Genomic DNA, 17,160 nt, shown 5'->3' with positions numbered 1-17,160 from the left:
GACCCAGATAAAGGTCATCATTTCATGGAGGAAGTGATTACAACTATGCTTAAAGGATCAGGGATTAAGCAAAAGCTACACAGTCTGTATCTGCCTCAATCATCAGGACAAGGAGAGCACATGAATAGAACTATTAAAGGAGCATTGTGAACAGTAGTAAGTAGTAATGGAAAGGATTAAAATGATAAATTACCATTCATATTAGCAGCTTTGAGAAGCAGACATAGACTAGGAACTGGAACCCAGCCTTAATAAGTTTTATGTGGAACAAAAGGACAGTTAATTAGATTCTTAACTTCATCAGAAACTCTAAGAGGGAGATGTTTTAACGTGAATAATTGAGATACACAAAGTACGATTAGAGATACAGGAGGAAATAGAGCAAGGGATCAGGCATTGTAGAAACAAGCAGGGGTGCTCCTTCAGATATGTGTATGGGAAATAGGTAAATCAATTATGTTTTTGAGATTGACACCCAAGCACTGCAATTTAAACTTTTCCAATAGTTGGTTTAGATTTCAAAACTGAAGCAACAAGGAAAACAAATCTCCTGATCTTCAAGACAAAGACATAAGGTATATCTATCTGACTGGTTTTTATGTCAGGTAGTCATTTGCTCCCACCAAACATTCACACAGGAAAAAAGACAGGAAAAACTACATGCTTTGAAAATTAAAAACATACAATTATCAGATCCACTGATGTTGAGGGTGTTTTGACAACCTAGACATGCCCTGCAGTCTTATGCTGCTGTTGATTGCAAGATGACACTCTACTGTGGAATGACCTTCTACTGAAATCAATTACCGACTTCAGTTTCACTTAATCAGAAAGGAATCACAGCCTGAATTTCTTCTGATGCATGAGTAGCCACTGGAAAACTAGAAAATTGTAAGGACAGCACTTAAAACTTTATTCTTGCTGAGCCAAGTTGCTCACTGATAAAGACAATGCAGAAAACACATATCTGAGTATCTGTGAAATTTGTCTCCTCTTCACAAGTTTAGCTTTATTTTATTCAGCTGGTTGAACATATTTAGTACTTTGTGAGTAGAACTATGTGTGGCAGAAATATAGACTATTAGTATAAAACTGGCAATAATGAAGAGCTATTTGTGTTTCTTCACTATATTGAAGACAATGTTTTGTCCATGATATACTCAGAGAAATTGGATAAATACCTGTTCATTAGTATTTGTTATCTAAATACCTTTGATGAACAAGAGAATTTCTTTATGAACCTTGATGAAACGGTGGTACCTCAATACATGGCATCATCTTTGCAGTGTGGAACATTTTTTTATTTTGTATATGAGTTCCTTGTCTCATCATATATTTACTTCAGCAAACAATTGCAAGGCAATTGCAGCATGAGAGACCACAACTTTTTTTTTTTCTGTGTACAGAACAAGCATATATTCCATTTTCAGAGAAATCTATGGGAAGAAACATTATGATAGGTACTCTGTAGAACTTAACAAGTTGTTGGTACGTATTAAGGGTATCACCAGGCTACATATACTGTCTGTGCAGTAAGCGAGTATCAAGCTCATTATCCTCCTAACAGAGCTGATTCCTTCTCTAGACACAGGGCCCTATGTCTGCAAGCCTATCCTTTCTGCAGCAAATGAAAACCCAGAAACCATTAAAGAAATCAAGTGTGCTTTCTGGTGCATTGCAAGACTTTAAACTACATTCTGCTGAAGCAGTGAACTGAATGAGCAACAAATCCATTTCTTTAGGAAAGCAGTGCAAAAAGCATTCAGACTGCTCCTGTTCAGATAGCAAAGATATTTAATGCATATCTAATGAAGCAGAAAAGATAGAAAAAGTGGGTACCTAATTACTGCCAGGAAAAGAAAAGAATGCCCCACTGAATTATCAGTTGAATTTAATATTTCAATCCTTTCACAAATCCCTTCAAAAAATTGTCAAACCAGGTAAGTGAAAAGACAACAAGAATCAATTCAACAGTCAGTTTACATGGAGGACAATTCCTTTTCTGGGTGTTTTTTTTCCTTTCATAATTTCTAAAGAATTGCAATAATACATGTAGCTGCTCCTTTAAGGAAACAAATCAGAATTGATTTTGTGGTGCTTCTTATGAAAAAAGGAATCAAGATAAATACCCTGTTTGGATTCTGAGACCCTTATTTATATAATACTTCACTCTTGGAGAGTCTCCAGTTAATATATTTAAATCCACATGAGAATTTAAATACTGTTTGATATAAGTAAGGATGGCAGAATCTGACACTTTGTTAATTCAGCCACTTACCTTTCATACTGAAATATAGCTGTACTTGAAATTTTAACTGTAAAATGTGCTATGCAGAGCTGTTCTAGATTTTTGTGGGCCTGCAGACAGATCAGCAAATATGGAACTCAGCATGCTAGAAAAATTTTGCTAACATAGAAAAGTTCATACAAAATGGCACACCCTGTATAGCTTCTTAAATTTAACTGCAGGTTTACTTACATAGAATCATATACCCTCATAGAAACACATAGCCCTGCAATACCTGAATGGACTGTATTATGAAGGACCATATGACCAGTAAGATATGCCATCTTTAGGACTAATTTAAATTAGAGTTTGAAACATCTAAGAATTGCCAAAGTGTTGCAGGATTGAGACCATTGTCATGATTTAACCCCAGCCGGCATCTAAGCGCCACACAGCCGCTCACTCAGTCCCCCCTGGTGGGATGGGGGAGAGAACTGGAAGAATAAAAGTGAGAGAACTCGTGGGCTGTGATGAAGACAGTTTAACAGGTAAAGCAAAAGCCATGCACGCAAGCAAAGCACAACAAGGAATTCATTCACTACTTCCCATGGGCTGGCAGGTGTTCAGCCATCTCCAGGAAAGCAGGGCTCCATCATGCATAATTCTGACTTGGGAACCAAACACCATCATTCCTAATGTACCTCCACTTCCTTCTTCTCCCCCCAGCTTTATATGCTGAGCATGATGTCATATGGTATGGAACATCCCTTTGGTCAGTGGGGGTCAGCTGTCCCAGCTGTGTCCCTTCCCCACTTCTTGTGTACCCCCAGCCTGCTCGCCAGTGGCACGGGGTAAGAAGCAGAAAAGGCCTTGATGCTGTGTAAGCACTGCTCAGCAATAACTAAAATATCCTTGTGTTATCAACACTGTTTTCAGCACAAATCCAAAACATAACCCCATACGAGCTACAATGAAGAAAATTAACTCTATCGCAGCCAAAACCAGCACAAAAATACACTGCTAATTTCATATCTCTGGTCTGGGTCTATAGACATTATGAATAATGGAGGATCTTGCTAAGATATTCTAACAACACATTTTATTAAAGCCTCCTAGTCACTGGGCACATACTGGATAAAATCATTGGTCACTAAAATTAAAAACGAACCACATTATGTTACTTAGCTTTTTCATTATCTCATTTCGACATTACTGGACCCAATTTGCCCTTCACTTTTGTTGATGGGAAATGAGAATACTATTATACTACAGTAAACAACATTACGTTTGTATGAAAGGGGGCCCAGTTTTAATACAAAGCCAAAATCTCTTTATCTGTAAACTGTAGAAATAGTATGACATTTTGATTTATAAATTAAATACATATTTTAAAAATGTAGCATACTACATTAAAATAATGCCTTCAGTTCCTGACATAAGACAAATCACTTCCTTAACATGAGTTACCATGCATTGAGAAAGCTTAATGTCAGTTCATGTGGTTATAAAAAAACTGATTTAAAACATTCAGTAATAAAAAATGAAAACACTTCTGACATCATCAATAGTGACTCTGCTTTATGTTTTGAAAGGAAATCAAATTATGACTATCATGATTATTTCTATTCCTTTCTTCTCTTTGTTTCCCCTCAAAAATTGACAATGGCACTGAAGTCAAATTAAACATCTGTTTGTAAAATAAACTGGAGTGCTACTGACAGCTGCTGCCGAACAGCAAATGTTCTACAGCTGTCAGGCTCCTAAATTAACAATGATTTTCATTTACAAACAGCAAACAACAAGAAAATTATGTAGTCTTTTCTTTTTCATCCCACTACTTGAAATTTATGACAATGCAGACTACTCTAGTAGAGACTTAGACAGAAAGAAATCAGAGTTTACTGTTTTATTCCCCACTTACTGGGAGCAAAATTTAGACAAAATCAGATTTCAGTGCAAGATACTTCAGAGAACTTCCCTCCTTGCATGTCTTAAATCCTTTTGCATTTCCTCTCTAGGATATGTAAATAAGATGTAATAATTCTTTGAGGATTTATCTTTCACCAACATAAATTTTGTCAATAAAAAATACTATTGAATAAAAACATTTTATTGATTTTTTCATACATATTTTTAGATTTGTAAATACTCAGATACATCAAACTAGCAGATTTTTTTCAAAATTCCATTTAAAATGCTTCCCTATTAATTACATCAGAACTAGATGGTAGGATTTTTTAGACAGCAATGTTCATGTTTAAAACAAATGAATTTGCATTTTCATATGTTTAGAACTCAGCTGGAACTCACTGAAGAGTTTCAAGTTCAGTGTGGTTATGCATACATCAATACTTTCATTAATAACTTGAATGATGGGATAGAGAACAAGTTACTGACTGCAGACAGTATCAAGCTGCAGTTGCTTAAAATGCAAAATAGTCCACATATCTGAGGAATTCTGAAAAATCAGTAATTAAATAATGTTAAACACAAAGTCCTAGTTTTAGATAAGAGTACTTATTTGCACAAAGACAAAGGAAAAAGTCGATGAGAGAAGTATTTGATAGCAGGATGAAGGAAGTCTAGAGGATCAGGAGTTGAACACAAGTAAATGTTATTCTCTTATGAAAAACAGCAGACACTACAGTGGAAGCACTTTCTCTAAGACCATGTGGAGTCATGTAAGGCACCTGTAGGATTACAATGCCCAGTTTTGGGTATCACAATTCAAGGATATGGATCATTTGGAGAAAGTTCAGACAAGACTAGTGAGAACAATCAGATGTCTAGAAGGGGAAAAAGATTGGAGGAGCTGGGGTTGAGTAGCCTAGAGAAAAGAAGACTGAAGGAAGGCATGGGTTGAAAAGAGGGTAACAGCACCTGCCAATAAGGGGCATCAGAGGAATCATTTTAGCAAAACAGAAGCAATGACAGTAAGTATTGGCACCACGTCCTTATGGGTACTTCCTTATGCCTCCACCTTTAAGAAGAACAGAGGTGGACAGCGGCAACTCAATCATAGTTCATTCTATTGTCATACTGCTGTCAGTAAAAGACTCAGGTGTTTCAAAGTCCCTTCTAACATCGCTTGCTATGGCTTCCCTATTTATCTTCAAGTTTTGGAACAGAAAGTAGAATTACTAGAAAACACTACACCTGACTTGCTGCTTCATATGATTTTTTCCAAGTACACAATTTAAACACATAGTAAGTGTCCTTAGAACAGTCTTGAGAATCTAGAAGGACCAAGAAATTCAGCATGTGTCACTGTTAAGAAATAAAAATTAAAATTTTAAATAACCCATATATCTTTGCTGAGCACCAAATGAGAATAAAATTGACTTCTGATCAGTTCTGTGTTTGAGTTTGTGTCAACTGTTAACATTAATGATTAATCTTAATTGCAGTATTTCCCGAGAAAGTCTGGAGAAAATACAATTATGATCAAAAAGAGAATTCATATCAGTGTCTTATCATAAAGCATTTTGTACTTTTCTAATGCCCGCATTCCTACCCCACTGCACATCAAAGGACACAATTTTTTATTTTTTGTAAAACAGCTTGTTTTACAAAAATACAGGTATTTGTGCAAAATAATAACCATATGGACCAATGAGAGTAATTGCACGTTACTTCCATTTACCACAAAATGTGCCAATAACACTGATTTTTTTTTTTATTTTAATATGAAATTATTGGAGGCATTTTCAAGGCACAGTGAAACAGTTAAGAATATTATCTTTCATAATAAAGCCATAACTATATTCCCTCTACCACTAGAGGAAAGACCATCATCCTCTCCTTACTATTTTTTTTCCCCATATTGTTTTTGTATTGCTTTGCATTCCTCAAAGAATAAACCCATCTTTCAGTAGAAAAACCATTAAGCTGCTTTGCAACACTATGCTTTTGCAAACCAAACAGCATATGAATGAATCTAGTTAGGTTTTATAGGATTACTACATTAATTGTGCTGTAAGAAAGATTATTTAGAAGAACATAAAATTACAAGAAAATCCATTTACAACACTTTCCAAATTCATGCACTCCCATTGTGAAAGTAATATTAAAAATATTAAATCTGTGAGAAACTGAAAGTGAAACGGATTTTTGTTTTAAATGTAGATGTGTTTAGTCAGTAGAACCAGGGGGCTGCTACTGTATATATTAAAATGCAAATATGCATTTTTACAATCTAATATTAGAGCTGCTGTAAATATAGAAGCAGTATAGAAATGCAGAAGGTGGTTCTTCCTTCCTAATACAAGTAAACTCTGCGGATGTTTAGCCTAAAAAATGAAATATAGGGCTGTAAGTTAGTTACATGGCAAAGTTTAAGTTTTTGTCCTATTTGTTTTGTTAAAAAAAATTAAAAAATATCTGGATGAAGAAAACATTTAAATTATTTTTAAGGAATTAGAATAGTGCAATACTAACATATAATCCTGTCTATCTTGCAGTGTTTTATAAAGAGTCACTGGCCTCTAGTTGCTTTTGAGAAAACAGAGGTGTTGAAAAATGAGTTGAGCTGTATATGATAACCCAGTGTGAAAGATAGGAATGGACCCAAATTTACTCACTTCCAATCTATGTCCCTAGCCATTTAAAGCTGTACATATTTCTGTTACACCAACTCCTAGAAATGAAGAATAGGGAAAAAATGAAAGCAGGTCAAAAGAATCTCATATCGAAAATTAGTACGTTTTCTATATATCAAAGGTTGCATTTATTCTAAGGACTGTTAGGTTGTATAGAGATATCTTAGATTGCTATCTTAATTGTGTAGAAATACATAAAGTGTCTACATAAAGTATTTAAGCTATGCACAAAGAAATATTAAGCTATACTGCTATTATCTCTATCAAAATTGAAGTTCAGAAGCTATTGCTGTTGTCATGTGGTAGTCAACTGGAAGATACAGTTTTGTATTTTTTTTTTTTTAAACTATTTTACAGGAATCTTGATCATTTCTCTGCATACAGAAGACTCATTAATTCTACCGGAAAAAGCCAATATAGCTATTTATCATATGAAAACTGTTTTCTTCTGTTGTTCCATAAACAGCATATAATTGTTACTGAGAGCTCTTGCTAGACAAGGAAGGCAGACTGTTCTCTGTTTTTCCTTGGCCTTTATATTTAGTCATAATGAAAAGCTTTCAGTAAATGTTTTATAACTGTGCTCAATTGTTCCAGTATTAGTACTCTAATAACAGTCAGGTAAAATTGTTGACATGTAAGTATCTGGACAATCACAGAGAAAGACTGAAAGGGTAAATGGAAAAACTGAATAACAAGCTTAATATCCAATCAAACAAGCAGGTGGGGGTGGGGGTTATTGTTTGTTTTTACACTTTGAATATTTAGAGGCATAATTTTACAGTGAAATCCTCATAGCTCTTCAACTATGTACTAGTAGCTCATGTGCTTCAAAATAAACAGCGTGATTTTTCAGTAAGTACAAATCCACAAATCTCTTTTGCAAGAAATACAATCCACAAGTATTCAGGAATTCTACAAAAGCATGTAAAATCATATTTTACTTGTTTTGTAACAACCAGGATGCATTTAAAGAATACATCCCAAGTAAAGCATTTAAAGAAACACCCGATTAAGCATATGGAAAAAGACTTGAGCTATGTATTGCTCAGGTAAGTATCCCGACAAATCAAGGAAAATTGCACATATCGGGGTAAGTACAGCCTAGCAAAGAAAATAAAATTTTTTAGCGGTAAAAGCATCAGAAAGGAGCAAAGAATCTACTTGTACTGCTTAATCATCTTGGTCTGGTAACCTGAATAACTTAAAACCTTGCCCCACTTCTCCCTCTGCCACATCGTAGATACTGATGAGGAATTTGGGACAAGCCTGAAAAGTAACACACAAATTTGTCACCTATAACTGTACATCATTCTTTTTTCTTTATTGTTTTTTAAGTTCAACTTGTGATCATCTATCAGATGTTCCTTTTATATGACTGGCAATAATTTCAGAAGAAGCACTGTAGCTTTCACCCATAAAGGAGTCTGACTGACACAGATGCACTCTGTAGCTCACTGACAACTGGAACCCCTTTCTGGCAGGAGTATATGTTTTCAACTTGTTTTTGTGATAGAGAATCAACACTTTTAATAAGAGAGATTAATTCTGAAATGCATTTCATTCTGACCATTTAAATTTGGCATTTCTGATAAACACTTTTCTTAATGCAGTGTTATTCAGTTGGTCATATATTAATTTACACACCACAGAGCTGCTTTTGTGCCTTGTGGTTTTTGTTATGCAGATGCCTTGTGCTCTGTTTCTGGCCCAAGGAGTCCCTGGCTGGATGTCATCATGAGTTTTGAGTGTAAAGAAGAGATATGGCCACATATCAAGACATTTGCAGAATGTATATGTAGTTATGAACTCAAGGGATTTTGTGGCATTTGGTTCCTTTGCATTTGATTCTTCTTTTAGTCTTTCCAACATCACATTTCAGTGTAGTGTTTACTCAGAGTGAGATGCCAAGTGACCTGAATGACTATTATGCTTGAAGTTACAAGAAATCAACAAGTACATGTTCAAAAAGCTCTACCTGGAGTTCATTCACCCTCAGAGCTTTGAACGCTCAAGAGCAAGAGGACTGCCAGAATCCATGTGGAGGTTGGAAACTGGGTATTATATCCAAGGCATAGACCCATGGACTAGAACTGAAGTTGTCCTCATAGGTATGATAGCTTTGCTACAGTAGTACAACTACCTAAGAGATTTTGCGGATACATACTTGATATACTAAATATATCATAGTTTTTATTTGGAACACTGCAATTCTTTAAAATTCCTCTACTCTTTTTTTGACTACACACAAACAAAAACCAACGTAATTAAAATCATGAAGATAATTACATATGCAGAAAAGCAATGTTTCACACTTTTCCTCAAAAATTATAAAACATTTCTCTGGAGATGGCTCAGAAAACATTTCCAGAAACAAACAGCAGAGACATTATGACAAACACAGTGGATTTCTGCAAGTAGTAATGGTAATAAACACTATTTACAGATACCGGATTTTAATTTGTTGGTTGTTTAAGCATGATATGTATAGCAGAAATAAATAACTTGTCAGCAAGAACTTTTGTTACATTTACTACACTTCCATTACCTGAGAGTTCCTTTATTCCATGAGCCAATCAGAGAACTGTGGTTTCTTTTCTAAATGGTAAACTGAATATAGCTTATCTGCATGTGGCCATCATTTACTATGTAAACAATTAATCTCAGATTCAGTGAAAATCACCCAATGATAAAGGGGGAGAAGATAATTACCATCTAGCAATACTTGGCTCTTCATGAGATCTACACCAGCTGACAGATTTAATCAATCTGGATATTAACAAGATTCTCCTTACCATGAAATTTTAATATGTGACAAGCTAAGACAATTTACAAAATTTTCTTTGCTCTTATTTTATATTACAGAATTCTAAAACTATTTTGTTCTGTATTTTCCACCAATTACACAGGTCAGACCTTTACCTGCTTGTTCAGTACATTGAACTGAGACACTTTATCTTGAGGAATACAACTAACCTGTCAAATCTAGAAATCTGGTGCTAAAAATGGCGTCACTACTAAGAAACTTCTAATAAATATTTATTGCCTTTTTTTTGCCAATGGTGTAAATCATTTACTGAAATCCATATTTAAGACTTCCATCATTAAACTAGATAAATCTCCATTAGCTGGTTTTTTACATAATTAAGCACAATCTCTGAATATTAGCTGTCAGATATAAAACAAAAAAAAGGTATGTGTGCTGTTCTACTTTTGCTGAAAAGTAGAACATGCTAAACCTAGCATGACAGTCTACATGCAGAAAAAAGTTTTAAAACATTACAACTGTTTTCAGACTCACTTATACAAAATATTAGAACAGATTAATTCAAACCCCTAAAAATTTCTCCGCTTCCATGTGATGATATAAATACCACCAGGCTCTGCCACTGCTCAACTCTCTATATAATTAGTTTTTATACAAATTGCACATAGCAAAAATAATTATAAACATCTCTCAAGAAAGTTTTAACAGTAGATTTTCAAACATGCTAGAAAGCAAATGCATTCTTAAGAGCCCAGAAATCTAGTAAATAAGATTTAGAACAGAAACGTTTATCAGAAGATGAAGGAAATCAGCCGGTCCTCCCATATTGCCACATGGCACCTTAGCGTCCAATCAATCACAAGGAACAAGGGAAAGCAAATAGGGATAGAAAGATTAAATGTTGCATTGTGAACATGAAAACAAGTAGACTGCACACAGCATGACAGCTTAGAATGGTCCACATAGATATCTTTAATGACAGAAGCAAGAAAGATATGTTTGTAAGCACCTTCTTGCTCATGCTGATATTTGGGTAGCTTCTGAAGCTAGCACAGATGCTGAGGCAGCCAAGTGAATCCTTATTGCTAAGAAAGATCTGAGTGCATTCTGTTGATTTATCTTTTTATAATAACTCTGTTCCACATAGCAAAACTTTCTATTCAAGTACCTAGTGCTGTGATGAGGCTGACTACACTATCTGGCAGCCGATGATGCATTCCATTTCCATTAGGTCATTCTAAAAATCAAGGTGCTTAAAATCATCTTGCAGTGTCTGGCATGGGGCCACCCCCAAAGTGATATGCTGGTTTTCCATTTGATCCATCTGCAAAAATCATTTTAAGAACTGGTATGCTGGAGTCTGTGTGCCTTCCTATAACTGAATTTACCTTGCACAGTGTTCCTAGCATACGCCAGGCAAGTAGAAAGAGGGCTTAAAGCTTGAGGGTCTTCCAAGCAACGTGTAACAACATCTAAGCAAAGTCTTCTGTCTTGTGTCTTCAGTGAGACTCAAGCATAGGCTTAAATGCTGGGACAAATACAGCCTCAGCTATTGTTTGCATCCCAGAAGTACATTCAGCACACTGGCAGTTTCAATAAAGCCTGGAAGGATTTGAACCTTTAGGCTATTTCACTGTCATCACTTAGTGGGAATGAAGAGAATGGATGAATTGTTCTCAACTAAGCAATTACAGTGCAACATCATATGTTAATACATCTCCCTCATTTTTTTCCCCAATTCTAAGTTTTCACACAGAAAGAGATGTCTTAGAAAGCAAAGTAGTGATGATAAGTTGAATTCAAATATATCTTAATTCTCCTAAACTTCGTATTTTGCAGTCACTCAGAAAGCTAGCATTACACACATAGGTGCTCATGCCAAAAGATTTAGCATCCCTTGCTGAACCCGGGATCTACAGATTACCATTTGTCTGTGTCATTTTATGCTTGTCACAACCAAACTGATCACATGCACTATGCCTAGAAAGCACTGAGAAGACTACTAGCCAAATGTGGGCAATCAAGTGTTTCTGTCAAAGGTATCAGACTTCACAAACCACTGGGGGAAAAAAAAAAAGTTTCCAAACCTCAGTACTAGTCCAAGGAAGACTTCCTGGAAGCCTCTGTACTTAATTATACCATTATAAATCTAAAACCCCCCAATGTTTGGCACTAAAACTGTAATAAATTTTTATGGATCAGCTATGTTTAACTTGTGACTACATTTAACTTTTCTATATATTGAAGTCAGCAGACCAGGACATAGTGAAAAGGAAGAAGTATACCCTTAATGATTCAGAACAGGCTCCAAAGCGCTGCCATTCTGGTTTGGAAAATCTAAAAGAAAATTATCAGATAGTCTCCAAGGACTGAAACGGATATGTATTGATAATAAAAAATCTATTTGCACTCCATAACACGCACAAAAAAGAATACAGAGGGCTTTTGTTTCCTCTAAAGTTCAAGGTTTCAGAATTTTTCCATGATGAGTTTGGACTTAAATATTTGTAATAATAACTGGTTTTAGACTTTTGTTTTTATTATATCAAAGTTCTCACAAATGACAGAATAATTTTGAAAATTGCATCCAACATTTCTATGCTGTCTATGGGAGCTGACCATAAAGAAGGTTTATTAAGAATGCTGACTGTAAACTCTAATTCAGATGTGGTCAAAAGAAAAAAAATTAAACATTATTAATGCCAAAACCACATCAGCGATTGCTATGCACAGTGCCATGGAGGACTGCACTGCTGCACAAACAAATGCCACATTATGATGTTAATTTCTGGTATCAGCAACTCCTAATAATGTTGACTTTCATTCTTTCTTTGAAATGTCCTCGGGAATGGAGCAGTTACCCTCTGAGGTCAATAAAGCAACCATTGGGAACAAGCTTGTACTTTTCACATAATTTTTACTGGAAAGTACCTAACAACTTCCTTTCACTTTCACCAGCACATACACACCTAAGATACCTGCGTGCACTGTAAATAAGCAGTCATAACACCAAAAATTTTTCCTTTCTCCATGAACTTCAATTTCTAAGATGTTCTTTTAGCTGCCAAAACAGATTATGGGAACTGGTGCCAGTCAGCTAATCTAACTCTATATTAGCACTTCATTGTTTTGTTGGCACTACTGATGTACATCCAGCAGTCTGAGAAGGTTGTATGCTGCTGATTTAATCTGTACATTCTTTAAGGCAGTGACAATTTCATACTTTTGTGTGTATAACATCAGAACTGCAGTTCTGACTGTGTTACTTTTTGGAGCCTCCCTTGAGTTTTCTGCAATAATGCGAGTACTTCACAGTGTAAAAATCAGATAGCGTTGAACATCCAGCATGACTTGACCAACACAGAGGAGAGAGAAGAAACATTTATCAAGGTTCCTGCAGCTGGTGGTAGTTTACTACATTCCTTTGCTGACAGGACCCAGGCAGGCCCCTAAACAAACTTCATCCACAGATGCTTAAGTTTTAGTGAGAAAAGTATAGGTCTTGGTTCATTTTTTTTGGTAATGGCAATTCTACTTAGGACAATAATGAAAAAAAGCAGCCATCAACTTGTGTCGTTGCATATCATTATTGGATTAAAGTTTAAATCTTGTCTCTTCAAAAGGATGTATAAAACATCACCACCTTATTATTATACTACTGAAGTAGTAAGTGCCTCAAGCAATATTTGTTATACAACTAAGAGGGAGGCAGTCCTGAGGGGAAAAGCAAATAGCTTTACTGATAAACAGCTCAGCAACACTGCAAGAATCTTCTTAATTGCTTCTTGAAAAAATCCATATATAAACTTTAACACACAACCTGTCTGGCCATCCAGCAAGCAGCAGGCTTCACAGTTTTGCTGCAGTCCAGTGTACACATGTCTGTCCTAAGCTTAAGAAAAGACCTAAGTGTATTCTTGAACTGCTTCAGTGCCCATTAAAACAGATGTTCTTAAACAAAATTATTTTACTGATATTGAGAGGCATCAGGTAGATGTGTGCTGCCAAAGATTTGAGATTGTTGCACAGCCAGTGTCAGTGTTGGGTCTAGATTACCCTCACGTATGTGGAAGAGGAGAGTGTTTATCTCTTGTGCCAATCAGCAAAAGGAGAAGGAAATGAAGCCCAGGACAAGAGGATGGCAGCCATGGACCAGTTTTGCTGGTGGCAATTTTGCAGCCTGTTCAGAAATCAGACGCAATTTTAACAACATATTTTCCTGAATTGGCCTGAACTACCCTCAGCTCAATCTTTGTGCCAGCATCTCGTTAAAAGCCTAGAGGTGTTTTGTGTCTCGAAAGACATCCCCAGTACTGATAAGACTCTTTGAAATTCTTTAGTCTACTGCAGGGCACATCTTAGCAATTGCAAAGGCTTATCCCAGACATAGATTCAAAGCAGGCAAAGAAATCCCAATTGTCCATGCACATTTGACCAATTTGTCCTATTAAATACAACAAGCAAAATCTTAGGAGACAGGACAAAGTTTCTCTGGCAATTTCCTCTGATATTCTTCATAGTAAGAAGTGACTTAATGTTTCTACAGACAAAAAAGTGGCCCTAAAACAAAGCGCACCTACATAATCTTGCCTTAGTTATTGCTTAAAAAGCATGAATATACATGCTTTAGAATTAGACTGTAGAAATAATAGGAAAACATCAGTAAAAGATCACCAGCTCTAAAATGAAAGCATTCACCTCTAAACAAATAGATCTGGTTTTACTGATAAAGGTCCATTTAGAAAATCCTGACTCTACAGAACATTCCTATTATTCATCACAACTAAGATCATGTTTTTTACCCAAATCTCAACCAGATGGATGTAATTTTGATCTTAAAGATTCAGAATTTTTAGATTTTTAGGCAAAATAAATGGCTGAGAGCTTACCAAGTTCAATTAGGGTTACCACTTCAACATTTACTGAAGACTTGGAGTAACTTTTGAACACTTGGGCTTTAAGCTGCTAACATTTAACTGTGCAAGTAGAACTACCCTTGGTCAAGTGTGTCAAAGCAGAAAAAAATCATCTAAGAACTCCAGTAGTTCTTAATCTAATAGATTTATTATTAACTGAATTTTACTTTAATGGTTAGATCAATACGCTTTAAAATACTTACTTCAGAATTACACAGCCTGTACCAGTAGGAGGAGCCGTCCAAAATACCTGAATGCGTGTCCTTCTTCTAGGTGTGCTCTCAGTAACAGCAACAGGACAATTACTCATGAACTGTGTTTCTTCTTCATCTATGATCTAAGGAAATATAAAGAGAAAAATGTGAAAAGATAAGGACATGCATAACCAATGTCTCGCGAATATGTTTTGTCAGTTCATGTTTTCCTTCAGTGGGATTATTTATAATACTCTTTGCTTAGCTCAGCACTACTTTGGTAAATTTATTTATAACATGCAGATCAGTCACTGAAATGAAAACAAAATGTCCACAAAATAAAGACAGAAGAGTATTTCAGTTCTAGGTGAACAGAACTCAGTCCTTTCTGAGTGTGGCTGCTAATAACCTCTTTTGTAGATCCTGATTACTGGAGCTTCCTGTAAGTGTTAATGAACCGAAAATAATAAAAGATGTGTAATTTCAATTTTTTTTTTTTTTTTTTTTTTTTTTTACATTAGGGTAACTGGTTAGGACAGATGGAATGTGCTAGAGAAGAAGGGGTTTTGGTTTGTTTATTTTTTTGTTTGCTTTTTAAACTAGCCTTTGTTTAAACAGTATTATTCTTCAGGCATCAAAAGAATCTCAGGTCAAAAGAGGTAATATGTGAATCATAATAATCTACAATTCAGAGACCATTATTTAGTCCAATCTGCATACATTTTTGTTTTTTTGTTTGATTGATGTTTAACAGAAAAGTTTAAGTGGTATAAGTCAACACAAAACCAGAGAGGCTGATTTGAAACTAGTGTTGTTCTAAGGATTTTGCTCAAAGGTGTCCATGATAAAATGGCTTTCTCACTACATATGCACTTCATGGATTGTACTTTAAGCCTTCTGTTCATCAGATCTCAAGGAAAATTCATCAGAAGCTGCCAAATTTTATTTGGAAACAAGAGATGCTGTGATATTACAAAATTTCTCTTCAAAATTCAGTGGTCTACTTTCATTCAATGAAGCCACAATTCACACTACATTGGGTCAAGATTCAGGCAATGAATTACAAACCTTACCATTTTGAGAAAGAAGCTGTATATACTGATTTTTAACAAGACTTAACTCTGAAGGAGCTTCTTCAGAATTCTGGTTCTAATAACACACCCACTTTTACCAGATTACAATTAAAAAAAAAACCTTCTGGCAGTATATATAACTTTAAACAAGTATTTTGACAAAAAATACTTTTTTTACATTCTGGAAAAGTGACAATATCCATAGTTTGACCAGATCTGCTTTAGTGAGCAGGCATCCACGTTGTCTCACCCAATGATACTGCTGGCATTCCCAAACATTTTTAACTGAGTCAACAAACGTTTCTGGTTTTCCACGGCAGAATGAAGGGGCACTGGCCCAGATGAGTGCCAAGAAACTCTATTTAGCTGTCAATAGGGTAATGGTTAATGAGTTTTAAACCTAAAACCATTAATATCCTTCAACTTTTTTAACACTTTGTAGAATCTGTGTAACTAAACACAAGGTGTACAGCTACTACTTTGCTAGATTTTAATTAACATGAAGCATTGGGAAGCATGGGATCTAGTGTAGGCTTAAGCTGGCGCTGCACAGTTTCTACTTCCACTTGATAAAATTTAATGCACTTAACTCGAGCATCAAGAAATCCCTAATCTGCAATTCTGTCTTGGCCGTCAACTGTCTTTATTCTGTCTGCCTTATTCCTGCAACAGTAAAATAAAAAAATAAAACTGTTTACTTATCTCTCAGAAAGGTTGTCTCAATTATTCAGGACCGTATCAATTGACCTTTTATCCATATCTCACAGTAATTCATTCTCAATCAAAACACAATTTTGATGGAAGCTTTGAGTGAAGAATGGGCGATTTTATACCATCTCATACAAAATAAAATACTATTGTACATTATGTAAAAGCAGGGTAATTCCTATTGAAAGGGCTCTTAGGAGGTTATCTGAAAGTTCTTTAAAAGGACAGCTTTTCTAGAAAAACAGAAATATGGCAAATTACTGTACAAGTTACACTAGTTCCATATTCTCTTGTCAGATGCAAACTGCTGCTGTAGTATCGTAACTCACATCCTTGGATAAAAACTTTAAAAATACGTTCAATTCAGGTGAAGAAAGATTAAGTAATTACAGGTAAGTGTAAAGACTTTACAACTAACCAGATCAAAGCTATTCAACAATGACCAATGAACCTTTCACAAATGTTGATTTTTCCAAATCTACGTTAGCTTTTGTCTGACACACACTTCATCAATGACTGTTTCTTGAGAAGCCCAACTGAAATGAACCCATGTTCTCAAAGTATAGAGTCGCTATTTTCAGCTAACAAGAAGTTAGCTGCTTTCATATCCCTAAAATATCATTCCCCCAGCAGTCATCATTGTAGACCGATCTGTGACGCATTTACATGGCAGGTAA

At 35.4% G+C, this 17,160-nt stretch overlaps 1 protein-coding gene across 1 annotated transcript in view; it reads right to left on the bottom strand.

Annotated features, from left to right (window-relative positions):
- Positions 1-17,160, bottom strand: part of SPON1 (spondin 1) — a 213,978-nt gene that overhangs the window by 158,500 nt on the left and 38,318 nt on the right. Inside the window, exon 3 of the mRNA XM_075712940.1 lies at positions 14,712-14,845. Within this exon, the coding sequence (XP_075569055.1) occupies positions 14,712-14,845 (134 nt within the window). The remainder of the gene's footprint in view (positions 1-14,711; positions 14,846-17,160) is intronic.

This window comes from Pelecanus crispus, chromosome 6 (assembly GCF_030463565.1).
Source record: "Pelecanus crispus isolate bPelCri1 chromosome 6, bPelCri1.pri, whole genome shotgun sequence".
Taxonomy (NCBI): Eukaryota; Metazoa; Chordata; class Aves; order Pelecaniformes; family Pelecanidae; genus Pelecanus; species Pelecanus crispus.
The sequence above is the reverse complement of the archived record's forward strand: the minus strand, read 5'-3'. Positions and strand labels throughout refer to the sequence as shown.